At 36.4% G+C, this 15803-nt stretch overlaps 1 protein-coding gene across 1 annotated transcript in view; it reads right to left on the bottom strand.

Moving 5' to 3' along the window:
• LOC126815873 (poly [ADP-ribose] polymerase tankyrase-1) overlaps window positions 1-15803 on the bottom strand; it is a 29562-nt gene that overhangs the window by 9170 nt on the left and 4589 nt on the right. The window contains exons 2-18 of the mRNA XM_050541883.2: window positions 14973-15197; window positions 14352-14447; window positions 13839-13951; window positions 12748-12842; window positions 11014-11080; window positions 10470-10656; window positions 9786-9907; window positions 9076-9167; window positions 8352-8430; window positions 7557-7728; window positions 6560-6639; window positions 6180-6331; window positions 5574-5640; window positions 4866-4964; window positions 4234-4327; window positions 1975-2100; window positions 427-536 (exon numbers count right to left, since the gene is read on the bottom strand). Of these exons, the coding sequence (XP_050397840.1) occupies window positions 427-536; window positions 1975-2100; window positions 4234-4327; window positions 4866-4964; window positions 5574-5640; window positions 6180-6331; window positions 6560-6639; window positions 7557-7728; window positions 8352-8430; window positions 9076-9167; window positions 9786-9907; window positions 10470-10656; window positions 11014-11080; window positions 12748-12842; window positions 13839-13951; window positions 14352-14447; window positions 14973-15197 (1976 nt within the window). The remainder of the gene's footprint in view (window positions 1-426; window positions 537-1974; window positions 2101-4233; window positions 4328-4865; window positions 4965-5573; window positions 5641-6179; window positions 6332-6559; window positions 6640-7556; window positions 7729-8351; window positions 8431-9075; window positions 9168-9785; window positions 9908-10469; window positions 10657-11013; window positions 11081-12747; window positions 12843-13838; window positions 13952-14351; window positions 14448-14972; window positions 15198-15803) is intronic.

The following is a 15803-nucleotide window of genomic DNA, read 5'->3' as shown; positions in this document are numbered from 1 at the left end:
GGGGGGGGGAGAGAGAGAGAGAGAGAGAGAGAGAGAGAGAGAGAGAGAGAGAGAGAGAGAGAGAGAGAGAGATCCAATTGACAGAATTTAGGTCTATTCCGGAGGGACTAACATGTGGTTCAATTTTATTTCAATAATTTGCTTGCACGTTGGGGTTTGTTTACAGTAAGTGATATTATAGTGAGATAAACAAAATGTATTTTTCAAGAATATTATAGTTATCATCACTTTAATTGTTAGAATTAATATTTAAGTTCAATCGTAGTTTATTGATGGAAAAATTGAAATATTTCCCTTTCACCATCTTAATTTTCCAATCCAAGTTTGCCATCTTCTGAGATATGAACTAGTAACCATAAAATAATATTTTTGATCCAATAATCATCTGGTTTATTTGCATTTATAATTATAAGTAATAATACTTACCCCATACGATGAAGCATTGTGTAATGGTATCAGACCACCTTTATCCTGGGCGTTTACATCCGCTCCGTTCTCTAATAAAAACTCTGATACTTCTACATTATTATACCCAGCTAAAATATAAACATCAACTTCATTAATAAACCATTTTATAGAAGATTAGTTCTGGTATCGGGAGATATTTAAATGTCAACAAAACCCAAGACAGAGATTACAATATGTCGACATAATGTCAACACTTAATCACATTTTCTTCTCCGGGCGGTGCTGTTTCAATGCTTGTTATTGTGTAGTACTACTTTTCTAATTTTCTTCTTGGCGCGGTGCTGTTTCACTGATTGGTATTGTGTAGTACTACTGGATTTCTTTGTTGTGTCTTTTTCCTGATCGAAATTACTACATGTTAAATCGTTTATACACCTTTATTATTAAATCCGCTTGGCATCAATGTACCTCGTTCTCAATTAAGTGTATATAGTTTCTGATGGCTGCTCTGACAGACTGGGTGAGCTCTAATGGATTTCGATCAACATCCTCTTTTATAACCCCCAATTTCTTTACGTCATAGACTGACCTTGGCGTTAATTTCCTGAGCAAAAACCTGAGGTTAATGAATTGCATTGGAAGCATGTGAACGACCCTATGATTATTAGACATGGATATAAGAATAGACTGTAGCACTGCTGTCATAGCACATGGCAAGGCGCACATCTGGTTGGTGCAGAAAAGTAAGAGGTTAAAGCCAATTTTATTTTAAATTCTAATTTTTTCATAATAAATATCAACAAAGCCCAAGACAGAGATTATAATATGTCGACATAATGTCAACACTTAATCACATTTTCTTCTCGGTGAGATGCTGTTTCACTGATTGTTATTGTTTAGTACTACTGGATTTCTTTGTGGTTTTTTTTTGTGATCGGAATTACAACTACAGGCTTATTATTAAAGCCATGTGGCACCAAGACAGAGATTACAATATGTCGACATAATGTCAACACTTAATCACATTTTCTTCTCGGTGAGAAGCTGTTTCACTGATTGTTATTGTGTATTTTTGATAGCTTCTTATTACTTCGAGAGCCACGGTGGCTCAGTGAGCAGGATTCACTCCTGGTTTTAGCCGAGAAAGTTCTTCAGGTAGTGGCACAGGACGGAGGGCATGGCAAGGACAGCATCTAGTTGTTCGGATGGGGTAGAAAACTGAGGTCCCGTGTAAAAATTGGCGTGCACGTAAAAGAACCCTTGACAGTTGTAATTCGATATAAGAGTAGGCCATAGCGCCACTGTCCAGGCTTAAATTCTCTCATAGCATTCTGTATGGAGTCTTCATTAGCCCAGTTGGTGCAGAACAGTAGATGTTAAAACCTATTTCATTTGAGCAAAAACCTGAGGTCATATCGGGACTCACGGTTCAATTTTATTTCAATAATTGGCATGCGTGTAGGGGTCTTTAGCTGTGAGAGGCAACCAGAGGACTCGGAGAAAAACCCAAGTGCACGAGATAACCATTCGGCCACCCAACCCCCCCTTAAAGTACAAGAAATATACCTGCTAAATGTAAAGGTGTTGAGTTTCTACCCTGCGTATCACGACAGTTAATATTTTCAGGTGTGGCTAGTTTTTGTACACGTGCAAGGTTACCCTTTTTGGCAGATTCTAATAGTGCAGCGTCACCTGTAAATAGGAAGAAATATTATTTATTTACAAATTTCATTTCTTGTCATATTGAGCGAGTTGAAAGGAGCTAAATCGCTAATATTTAAAACTAGAAATAGACACAAATGGGTCGCAACGCATATATACTATTCAAAAAAAGTAGGGGATATTTGATTTTGGGGGCATAATACTAAAATATGCAAATGACTACGAAAAAGGTCACTATAGAACCTAACAGAAGAAACATTTCCAGTTACATGTGACGCCCAAACGCACCAATAGCTACCGCATGGAATGCAGGTGATGCTTGGGATCATCATGGGGGTCCAACCCAAGATTTGCACGACTCTGACTTTGAATGTTACAGTCATTGTGGCATTGAATTCCAGGGTGGAAACATCAGTTTAATTGTTTTAGTGACCAGAAAACAAATTTTGATATGCGTCGGCTTACCCAAAATGAAAGGTTACGTGCCCTTGGCATGCTACAGATCGGCACAACACAGGCGGTTGTGGCGCGGACGATGAATGTTTCTCAGTCTGTCATAACCAGGCTATGGTCCAGATACCGTGATACACAATCTGTACAGGACAGACCACGCTCAGGTCGACCAAGGGCGACAACTCAAGCCCAGGATCGATTTATCCGTACCTTGGCCTTGAGAAATCGTGTCATCACAGCAAATCAGATCAGCGCTCGTCTTCAAACAGACACTGGTGTGAGAGTGAGTGGCCAGACGATTCGGAATCGACTGCATAAGGGTCACCTTCGCGCCCGACGTCCTCGCGTGATCCCTTGTTTGAGAGATCATCACATTCAGGCAAGACGTCGTTGGTGTAGGGATCGTCAACACTGGGAAAATCGACGCTGGAGCAATGTGATGTTTTCAGATGAGTCAAGGTTCACTGTTGATTTTTTGGACAGACGTAGGAGGGTGTGGCGTCGTCGAAACGAGCGCTTCCAAGACGTTAACGTCATCAGACATGATCGATTTGAGGGTGGTTCTGTTATGGTGTGGGGAGGCATCACTGTTGCTGGAAGAACGGCTTTACATGTTGTTGCAGGGCGTGTTACAGGCCAGTACTACCGGGACAACATCTTGGCAGTCCATGTTGTGCCGTTCGCACGACGTCATGGCCGCCGTTTCATCTTCCAGGATGACAACGCAAGATGTCACAGGGCCAGGATCGTTACAGGTTACCTCCAACAACAGAACATCACCACATTACCTTGGCCAGCACTGAGTCCCGACCTCTCCCCCATCGAGCATGTCTGGGACATGCTTGGACAGAGGTTACGTCAACGTCAACAACGTCCTGCCAATGTCCAAGAACTTGCTGCTGCGTTGCAACAGGAATGGGACAATCTGGACCAAAATGACCTTAGACGTCTCATTAGGAGTATGCCACGTCGGATCAATGCTTGTTTGGCAAACAGAGGAGGATTTACCCGTTACTGACTTGGTTGTGATGCTGTGGTAACTTTGCTGTTTGACCCCGGGTATCATTTTACCCTTATAATGGTCAGTCTGTGCCTTACTTAGTCTAACGATCATTTGGATTAAATCGATGAATGTGAACTTCATTTCATTTTGTCATTTGTTTCTTCGTCAGTTTCATTAGGTGACTTTAATAACACTTAAAAATCAAATATCCCCTACTTTTTTTGAATAGTATATTAATGTAATATGAATGTATATAAACTGATTTACATTCCATCATTTCTATTTTTACTGTAATTTCTAATCAGTCATGTTCAGCGAAATATGCCAGAAGTTTCAATCGAATGGCAATCTCTATTCTCTGGTCATTCCAGTCTTCACCGATAGTATCTATTGTGCATGCTCTCCAGAAAGGAACATAGCGCCACTGTTTGACATGACTTTTGGAATATGTCTAGCCTTGTTCTTTGAGTCTTTAAAAGGTTTATTTTTATCATAAATATTGGATATCAGAAGCCCATCTTTCACGGTAAGATCACAACATCAATGTTGATTTAAATTGACAAATAATTCGTCTTTTCAATGTCGAAAACGTTGGATGATAATGAATTAGAGACTTAGCTACTATAAGTATTCTTTCTACTGAAACAGCAAGTGATGTAAAATGTGCCTTTTAGAACCAGGCCACTATATTGTAAAAATAAACAAACCTCGAAGTAGATCTCCTACATCTTGGTCGCCATCTTTGACTAGATCTATCGGAGCATGACTATCTCTATTCTTCTTATTAGCATCAGCTCCATGCTGAAAATATACAAAACAGACAATCCTTATTAAAATCTATTGGACATATTATACACAAGATTTCCAATTTGAAAACTACGAAATACTTTCAAACAGGGAAGCAACTCTAGTTAATAAGATTACTGAGAGAACATTTGACTGAGCATATCACATGAATTAAACATGTTTACTTTTATTTGATTATGTCAAAATTTTGATAAGATTGTGAGAGAACGAAAGAAATGGGATCTAGCGTCCACTTGACACAAACTAGGTTATTTCGTGACTAACTGTGGTTCAATTCCATTTCAATAATTCGCGTGTGCATAGGTGTCTTTAGCAGTGGAAGGTAACCAGGGAACGAGAGAACACCCACAAGGTTGGACAGGTGACCCTACTCCTTGTCACATACAACCAGGGAATCAAAACCACATCTGTTGACTGATAAAATTGTGCATCTGTTATTCAGGCAGTGACAGATACTGTGTCTCTTGATTTTAATTCTAGCAACACATTTAAGTATCACTTTAGAAGTTGATGAAAAGAGTTTTTATCCTACCTTTAATAATAATTTACAGATTTCAAATTTTCCTTTAGAAGCTGCTTCATGTAGTGGTGTAAACTTCCATAAATCAGCCACATTGACACATGCACCATGCTGTAAAATAAACACATATACATCTATATATCCATGTGGTCTCATTTTCTTAATCTATTTTTAATATATACACAGGATTATTTCGGTTATAGTTAGTGCTAAATGATAAGGCCAGCTCAATTTTTCTTCATAGGTAACGAGATGTAAACAGGGCTAGTGCTAATACCAACCCTAACCCTGGACCTAACCCCAATGCTTACCCTAACCTTAACCTACAATCACGTGCCCTAATCTTATTTACATCTCAGCGACCTTGACAAAAATTTGAGCTGGCCTTTACAAATAAATTTAGCCGATTACTTCACCAACTTTTTTTTGTTTCCATTTTTGCACTCTAAAACCCAACTTTATGATTTACCTCCCCTTATAAACTATGTGATGGAAAACCAATGTCAGGTGTAGACATTGGCATGCACATGAAAGAACCCTTGGCAGTTGGAATTGGAAATAAAGATTTAGCTGTAGTGCCACTGCCTGGGCAAAATTCCCTTGACAGCAAACTTTATAAATGAAATGGTGTAACGTCCTACTGTTCTGCTCTGACTGGGCTAATGAGGATGGCAAAAAAAATGTTTATAATTTTATTTTAATTATATAAACTATATTTACCTTGATAAGTAGTTCAGTAACTTCATAATGACCATAAGAACATGCATTGTGAAGGGGCACTAACCCTCTGTAAAATAAACATATTGTAAAATTAATATATTAGCAATGTCTTAAACATACATAATGCAAGAGCTAAATCTGTCTATTGCGGGTCTTTCTTTAGGTCTGAAATGTTATATAAACTATTAATTAGACATTAACTATTATTAACTTATACAGAAATAAACAACTCAAGATGCCATCGCTAGCCTGCAATATTTACTGGATTTGAATACACTTTGTGATTGGTGATTTGATGCCAAAATGGACAACCAAGACTTTGTTTTTTTATTGTACCGACTTTAGTAATGATGATCGAGGATAGACCTAAATTTCAATCGCTAATATCTCGGTTCAGAGAAATTTTCAGCATATTCCCTTTATGTTATCTATTTTTAACTATTATAGCGAGAATTGTCAGTTCTTTATCTAATCTCCCATAATGCCCCATTCATCTTAAAAAAAAACCCGAAAGATCGAAGCACAATAAATTGATTATCAGTTCAAAATATTCCAAATTGACAAAATTGCAATTAAGTGAAACAAATTACATAAAGTAACACTAACCCTTTATCTTTAGCATGAACATCTGCTCCAAGCTGTAATAGATATTCTACTACTGCTACACGGTTATAACCCGCTGCGAAATGTAGAGGAGTAGAATGTCGTCCATCTAAATCCCGACAATTTACAGCATGAGGATTACTTGTCACTAATTTCTATAAAATAATAACACATATATCAAAACAATTATCAATATACCAATACCATTATCAATATATCATATCCATTATCAAGAAACTTGGATATGGAGAGACGTTTTTGTATACTTTTTTTATTTTTATTGAAGCACATTGAAATTAATACATTAACAAGTTTTTGTTTATTTTTTAAATTTTTGTTTATTTTTTTATTGAAGCACATTGAAATAAAAGAAATAATAATACCTTAACAAGTTCTAAATCTCCTGCTTTAGCTGCTTCTAGTAACTGTATATCAACATCAGTTCCTCCTACTGGTAAATCTTCTATAAATGACAATATACAAATTTATTTACACTTGAATCTCACTATAACATGTTTTGATAGTAAGGTCAGAGTCCCAACAGATTTATATTGAAAATGTTCAGTATAATATAAAATGAAATGGGGTTTAACATCCTTCTGTTCTGCTCCTATACTGGGCTAATGAAGACAGGCATACACCATACAGTGTGCTGTGAAGGGTAATTTTTCCCAGGCAGCGGCAATACAGCCTACTCTTCTATCGAATTCCAACTGCCAAGCGATCTTTTACTTGCATGCCAATGTGTACACGAGACCTCGTTTTTTTGTCTCATCCGAAGGACTAGACAGCTGTCCTTGTCAGGCCCTCCATTCTGCACCACTGACAAGGTTTCTCATCCAATCTGAACAATAGACAGGTGTTTTTGTCAGTTCCTCTGTACTGCACCACTGACAAATGGAAACCATGTCTGAACATCCCAATGAAGAGAGAGAGAGAGATCGATCAAGCCCCGAGTTCACAAAGCATTCTCAGACTTAAGTTAAGAATTTACTCAACTTTCAATCACTGTTTATAAGAAATTTCTTTGATCCAGAAATGCAAAACTTTGCAAATAGTTTCTTATTTATGTATTTGATACATTAAAACAATAAAAGTTTTATAAAGGGCTATATTTTAGTTAAAATAAGATATACAATTTTGAGTAAATTCTTAACTTGAGTCTGAGAATGTTTTGTGAACTCGGGGCCTAGTTTAACGTCCCCGTCATTTCGGGACTAACATAGGGTTCAATTTCATTTCAATAATTCACTTACGCATAGGGGTCTTTAGCAGTGGGAAGAAACCGGAGAACTTTAGAACTCGTAGAAAACCTGCTAATTTGGACGGACAGCCCTACTCCTTGTCATTATATTAAGGAAATCGTAATATATTACAAACCTTGTAGGAGCTTCTGAACATTTTCTGTTGCTAACATGGCTGCTGTAAATCCATTAACATTCATAATGGTCGTATCAATACCATATGACATGAGCAGTCGACAAGCTTGTAGATTACCTTGTTGGGCTACACGATGTAATGCCGTCTGTCCTAAACGATCTAGAGCATTCACCTGAAGAAATAAAGGATACATTAACTTCTGTTGGTAGAAATCTCAATATCTTCTGGTAATGAGAAGTGAATAGTATGACTTTTAATTTTTCAGGGCCAATAAATATGCATAAAACTGACGGACATATAAAGTTTTGTGAGTTTTGTGACTGACTTTTGTTAGGGCTACTTATGAAGGTTATCTGAAATTCTCAATAACTCTGAACTGTAGAGTATAATCCTTTAGTTGCATTTGACGATTGGAAACACGACAAAACTAACACAGTTATATGGGACAACAATCACTGGTTTATTAAACACAAGCACAACGTTTCGATAAGTATCCTCTTATCGTTTTCAAGCCCAATAACGATACTTATTGAAACATCATGCTTGTGTGTAATAAACCAGTGATTGTTGTCCCATATAACTGTGTCAGTTTTGACCTGTAGAGTGTTCACGAAAATCGTTGATGAACAGAAAAGAGTGATGACACTATACTCAAAACATGAAATGTGGGCGTAAAAAACTTAATTTTATTCTGATACCTAGATTGTGAGATACACATAGTTTGTTTTCATTTCATTTTACTTGTGAAAATAATTCAAACCGAAAATTATTCTACACTTAATATATTAATCATACCTTAGAACCATGTTTTAAGAGAACATCCATGATATCGAAATGACCTTTATCAGCCGCCATATGTAGTGGTGTTAAATTACTGAAAAAATACATAATAAACAACTTTTACAATAAAATCCTAAGATCCACCTCAATATGATTTTATAAAATATTTTTCTTTTTTCTGATATATTGAATGGAATGAGCTTTAAAGCACAATACTTCGTCCAATTTACATCTGTGGACATTGGTTTTAAGTCTCATCTATATAACTAAGCATACAACCATACAGCGTGCTTTGAAGGAAATTTTGCCAGGGCAGCGGCGCTACAGCCTAGCCTTATATTGAATTATTGAATTCCAACTGCCAAGGGATCTTTTACATGCACAACAACATGTACACGGGACCGAAGTTTTCTGTCCCATTTGGACCACTATACATTGTCCCGTGTCAGGTCCTCCGTACTGCACCACTGGCAAAGGGGAGGAATACGCCGGAAAATCCCAATGAACTGTCAAAGTCGACGCAGTCATCGAAATACTGTACCTCTATATGTTAGTGAGCCAACTTCTTACTCACTGAGCCAACATGGCTCCCTTTTAATTGAGCAACAAGAGTTTCCTGACAGCTTAACTACAACAGCCTCACCCACCCCCACATTGACAACTGAGTAGTTAATAAACAATCTTTATAAATATGTCAATATGGACATTATACTTGAGATTCTATGTGGTTTGTACTTACTCTTTATTTTTATCATTTAATGTGGCAGCTTTTCTAATCAGTAAATCTACCACTTGTTTTCGTTTAGGGAATGGTGATGCAGCAGCACAATGCTAGAAAAACAAAAGAAATTGTTTTGACTGAATAGTAAGTAAGCTTCAGTTTATGGTGTGTTTTCCATGTATGCGTTTTCGCTGCATTTCAGCACAAATTTTCATCGGCGAAACAATCAGTATAGTGCAAAATCGCGAAAAATGCACACATGGATTACAGGGCTTAAAGCAGAAGATTCAATCTTAGTTTTTGAACTATACAAACATGGTTTCTTATTAATCTGATGCAGTCAAACTGTACTGATAATTAGGAAATTTCTATTCTGAGGGCAGTGTTGCAGTTGGAGGAAACCGGAGGACCCGGAGAAAACTCATGAGGTTCGACAGGTGACACTAACACATGGTTCAATTTTATTTCAATAATTTGCTTGCAGTGGGAGGAAACCGCAGGACCCAGAGAAAACTCATGAGGTTGGACAGGTGACCCTACTCCTCGTCACAGACAACCAGGAAATCAAAACCCAACAGTTGACTCAATGACAGACCTAATGACCAAAAGCTTACGTGTTAAACCACTTGATACAATGAGCTTTACCCAAAGATCAACGAGAAGAGTACTACGTATATGCAAATAGTTCATGGTTTCAAAATAAAGTAGTAATTGTAATGTTTACATACCATGCCAGAATCTCCACTGTAAGGATGTTTAAAGTTGACAGTTTCAGATGTTAAATATTTTTTGACACGCGTGAGATCAGCTTGTCTGGCTCCCTCTAATAAAGAATGACCCTTATATTCATCTGTAATAAATATAGAATTTATATAGTCATAGATATTTACTGGTCTGACAGAAATGCAGTGACTCCTAAAAAATAAATTGTGTAACCCAATAGGCAAGCTATACTTATTTTAGACCATTTTCTGATAGCATTTTCATGATTACTGGTTTCTTGCAGAGACAGAGAGAGAAATGAGGTTTAACTTCCACTTGACACAAACTAGGCCATTTTGGAACTAACACATGTTTTAATTTTATTTCAATAATTCGCTTGCGAGTAGGGGTCTTTTTAACAGTGAAGGAGGGTTTAATGTCCACTCGCCACAAACTATGTCATTTTGGGACTAACACATGGTTCAATTTTATTTCAATAATTCGCTTGCAGTGAGAGGAAACCGGAGGACCCAGAGAAAATCCACGAGGTTGGATAGGTGACCCTACTCCTTGTCACAGACAACCGGGGAATCGAAACCCTGCCAGTCGACTCATTGACAGACCGTATAATATAGCATGCACGTGTTAACCATTCGGCCACCACCCCCCTTCTTGTAAACAGATCAGAATATTTGTGTATAAATACTTACACTGAAGTCTTTCCTGTAATTCTCTGGTAGGACAAACATCTATAGCACTTTTAGAATGACAATTAACAAGAGTTGGATCTGCACCATGAGCTAACAGTAAAGAACAGACCTCTGATCGGGATTTAGACGCAGCTTCGTGAAGTGGTGTAAACTGCCATAAATCCATTGCATTAACCGTGGCACCGTGCTACAATAACCATTTGGATATCATTATTAATAGTAATTAAAGGGGAATTATGGAAGATTAGATAAAGAGCCGACAGTTCTCGTTATAATAGTTAAAAATAGATAACGTAAAGAGAATATGCTGAAAATTAGGCTAGCTTCGAGCATCATTACTAAAGTTGGTACGATAAAAAAACCCAACAAAGTCTTGATTATCCATTTTTACGTTTAATTATCTTTCACAAAAAGTATTCAAATCCAGTAAATATTGTAGGCTAGCGATGACATTGAGTGTTGAATATGGTCTGGATAAATTAATTAATGTCTAATTAATAGTTTAGATAACATTTCAGTCCAATAAAATAAAATCAAGAAATACCTTCAATAACATCTCTGTAACTTCGAAATGGCCATAAGAACATGCATTATGAAGTGGCACCAAACCTCTGTAAAAAAAAAAAATTCAGGTTAAAATACAAGAATACAGCCATGGCAAATATGCTCTCTTACCACAAAACCATTGAAAATAATGCTCGTCAAAATAAATCAAAATCTCTAGATACCAGGCCCTGAGTTCACAAAGCATTCTCAGACTTAAATTAAGAATTTACTCTACTTCAATCACTGTTTATGAGAAACATCTTTGATCCAGAAATGTGAAAATTTGCACATGGTTTCTTATTGATGTATTTGATACATTAAAACAACAAAAGTTTTATAAAGGCCTAGATTTTAGTTAACTTAAGTCCGAGAATGCTTTGTGAACTCGAGGCCTGGTTGTTTTGATCACATTCAACATTTTGTTGTATAAATTAGTCTTGATTGTAAGCCTGGATCTTAATATCACATGGTTATAGTGTAGTAATACCAGACTTCTTTGTTGTGTTTTCTTCGTGATCGTAAATATAACTACAGGTTTATAGGTTGTTTATACAACTTTATTATCAAAATCGCTTGGCATCAATGTTCCTCGTTCTCAATAAAGAGGAGTATATAGCTTTTGATGCCTGCTCTGATAAACCGGGTGAGTGCTGATGAATTTCGCTCCACACCCCCTTTTATAACCCGCTAATTTCTTTACGTCATAGACTGATCTTGGCGTTAATTGGAGGAGAACATTACCTTATGTGATGGATATTTTGACAATGGAAAGGACAAAACCAGCGTGTTTACCAAATTATCACTGTTTTTATAAATAAACATATTATTCAATTTAATTTGAGTGTGTGAGATATGACTCGATACAAAGTGACCATCTAATAATTAGTTCAAGACATAATATGGTCGTGAGAGAGAGAATGAGAGAGAGAGAGAGAAATGGGGTTTAATGTTCACTTGCGCGTAGGGGTCTTTAGCAGTGGGAGGAAACCGGAGGACCTGGAGAAAACTCACAAGGTTGGACAGGCAACCCTACTCATTCGAAACCGGGGATTCGAAACCACGCCAGTTGACTCAATGACAGGCCTTATGATACAGCGTGCATGTGCTAACCATTCGGCCATCTAACCCCCCTAATATGGTCGTTATTACTACAATATTACTACAATAGAATGGCTAATCATCTAAGCTGTTGATTGCATTTTGTCGTGTAAATTAATGTTGATTGTAAGTCTGGGTTTTGATATGACATGGTTATAGAATGACTAAGCATCTAATGTGTTGATTACATTTTAAACCTGAACGAGTGTACAAGGGACAAAGCAAGTCTAATCCCAGTGTTTAACAACCCACTTCCTTTGCATAAGGAAGAAAATTCTGAATGATAATCTTGTAAATCTATTGTTGTTTAGACCATTGTATTTTTACTGTTAAATAAATTTATTGTTAAGTGGGGGAAGTTATGTCTGGTTTTGGGGTTATCATTAAAGAATAAACAGTCCTAAAATGAGACATTTGTCTTTATTAGTGCCAGAGATATGGTGTACCTACGTTAATCATACTTTTTCAAAAAAATGTGTTACCCTGGCAACAATTTTTTTCTTCCGTATTTTTAATGTTAGTTTTCCCTTGTTTATTATATTTCCTAACTAATTGTGTCTTTTTCACTTCACTAGCTTTAGAATTTCAGAAAGCATTTTTCGGGTAGCCTCACCCCTTAATTAATTGTACTTACCCCTTATCTTTAGCATGAACATCTGCCCCATGTTGTAGTAATAGTTGTACTATACGAGTTCTATTATAACCGGCTGCTAGATGTAATGGTGTAGACTACAAAATACAAATAATCTTGTAAATATTTGTATATTTTGTATCTGATGAGTCATATGACTCAAAGAATAAAAAACTTTGAACTTAGAACAAATTAACATGACAGATTTTTATCATGGATCAACATTGAGGCCAAGCAAGTATAAGACATGACCTGATGATAAAATGTGAAAGTGTTCAAAATAGTGTTAATCAGTGAGCAGCACTTTGTGTTTATTGCATAAATTGTTTATCAGCACATTGTGTTGATTAATTGGCCAGCACATTGTGTTAATTAATTGGCCAGCACATTGTGTTAATCAAATCAGAGGCACATTGTGTAAATCAAACAGGATACATTGTGTTAATTGATGGGCTTACAGCTAAATTACTCCATAACTTGTCATGTTTTTCGCGAAACAATGAATCCGATATATTTGTGATTTAAAGATACATTATGGGAGATAAGATAAAGAGATGGCAGTTCTCGCAACAATAGTTAAAAACTAGATAGTGTAAAGGTAATTTGCTGAAAATTTCAGTCAAATTGATCCACTATGAGCCGAGAAAGAAGCGGGTGAAATTTTCGCATAGTCTCGGTCATCATTACTAAAATCATTAATATAAACAGCATAGTCTCGATTATCAATGGCCATTAAGCGGCATATAGGAATCTAATCCAGCCAACATCGAAGGCTAGCCTTGACATCGAGAGTTGATTATGGTCTGGATAAGTTAATTAATGTCTAATTGATAATTTAGATAACATTTCAGGCCTAAAGAAAGACTTGTAATAAGCAGATTTTGCTCTTGCATAATGCATGTTTAATATTTCATTCATGTACATCACGACATGGAATCCCATTTACATAAATGTTATTATTTGATAGCCACAGAGAAAACAACAGGGCGCAAATTTCAAACGCATAATTCTCAATACTGAACTATATAAGATTCGTCGGTTCGCCAGAAATGCGACGATTTTGGAAATAAGTATCCACAGAATTAAATACTTACTTTTCTCCCATCACTAGCATGACAATTAACATTTAATGGTGTAATTAATGACATCATCTTTTCTTCATTACCACTTCGAGATACTTCTAGTAATTCATCCTTTTTATATTCACCTACAATTATATACAGAACTATAAGTATTTCAAAATTACATACAGAATTATAACTATTTCAAAACTATTTCATAAAAAATAAATATTCACAAAAAAATAGACAGAGAGAGAGAGAAATGGGGTTTAACGTTCACTCGACACAAACCAGGTCGCAGGGGTCTTTAGAAGTGGGAGGAAACCAGAGAGAGGACCCAGAGAAAACCAAAGAGGTTCGACAGGAAACCCTACTCATTGTCACATACAACCAGGGAATCGAAATCACGCCAGTTGACTCAATGACAGACCTTATGATACAACGCGACTCGCAAATCATTCGGCCATCCAACCCCGCCATTGAAAAGGGGAAACCGTGCCTGACAATCCTCAGGAACTTTCAGGATTTGTATAAAGAATCACTCACCTGTGAGGACTGATTTAGCAGAAGGATCTGATAATTCACAGGCAGTTTTGCCATCTGTGTTACGAATGTTAGGATCAGCTCCATGTTGTAATAATACTAAAATTATACAAAAATATGTTATTAATAATAATTCATTTATTTATAAATAAATAAAATTATACAAAAATATCTTATCAATAATAATTCATATATAAATGAAGGTAGTTTATACAGTTTCATTTAACTACTGCTGATAGTAAGATCTTACAAAATCCTAGGTTTAGAAATTCTATATTCTCTAAATCGAAAATATGCAATTGATGAGAGAGAGAGAGAGAGAGAGAGAGAGAGAGAGAGAGAGAGAGAGAGAGAGAGTTTAATGTCCACTCGACACAAACTAGGTCATTTTGAGACTAACACATGGTTCAATTTTATTTCTATAATTCGCTTACGCACAGGGGTCTTTAGCGACCCTACTAATTGTCACGTACAACCGGGGTTCGAAACCACGCCAATCGACTCAATGACAGACCTTACGATACAGCATGCTAACCATTCGGCCATCCAACCCCCCTATGGAATTGATGACCGCAGATATATACTCTGAAATTGAAAAATATAATGACTAAATTTTAATATTACCTATACAGACATCAACTTTCCCCTTAATAGCAGCTTCATGTAGAGGTGTGTAGTTCCAGTTATCTCTGGCATTGGCATCAGCGCCATGTCGTAACAAGAGTTGCACCACCTCAGCATGACCGAAAGAACATGCATTGTGAAGGGGTATCAGACCACCATCATCTCTAGCATGTACATTGGCTCCATTCTCTAACAAATGTTCAACAACATCTTTACGTCCAAATCCTACAAAGAAAATATATATAACATATGAGCTGAAGAGTATTTTCATGGAATTAAAAATCACCTTGGTTAAAAATACATTATGTAAGATTTAGATAAAGAGCTGACCATTCTTGCTATAATAGTTCGAAAATAGATAATGTAAAATAAATAATTTGAAAATTTCATTCAAATCGAGCAAAAATGTTGGCCTTTGTCTTTGAGGGTTTGACAAGATGTGCGCGATAATTTCAACCACTGAACTGATTGTTTGAAGATAAGTCTCGCTCCTCCATTTTTAGATTAAATCAAAATATGGCTGAACCATTCTAATCTATTTAATATCGGAGAAATCTGATGCCATCGAGAGTTGATTATGGTCTGGATCAGTTAATTAATGTTTAATTATTAATTTAGAAAACATTTCAGGCCTAAAGAAAGACCTGCAATAGGCAGATTTAGCTCTTGCATAATGTATGTTTAACAATGAAATGGAGTTTTATAAAATATCAGCTCCAACTAAGCTGTAAGTTCATATCTATAAATTAACTTGGTTAACACTGAAACAGAGTTCTATGGCATGTCAGCTCCAATCAGGCTACATGTATATCGTGCCAGAACTCTGTTAAC

The sequence above is a fragment of the Patella vulgata genome, chromosome 3 (genome assembly GCF_932274485.2).
Source record: "Patella vulgata chromosome 3, xgPatVulg1.2, whole genome shotgun sequence".
Lineage (NCBI taxonomy): Eukaryota > Metazoa > Mollusca > Gastropoda > Patellidae > Patella > Patella vulgata.
This window is presented reverse-complemented; position numbering and strand designations above follow the sequence as displayed.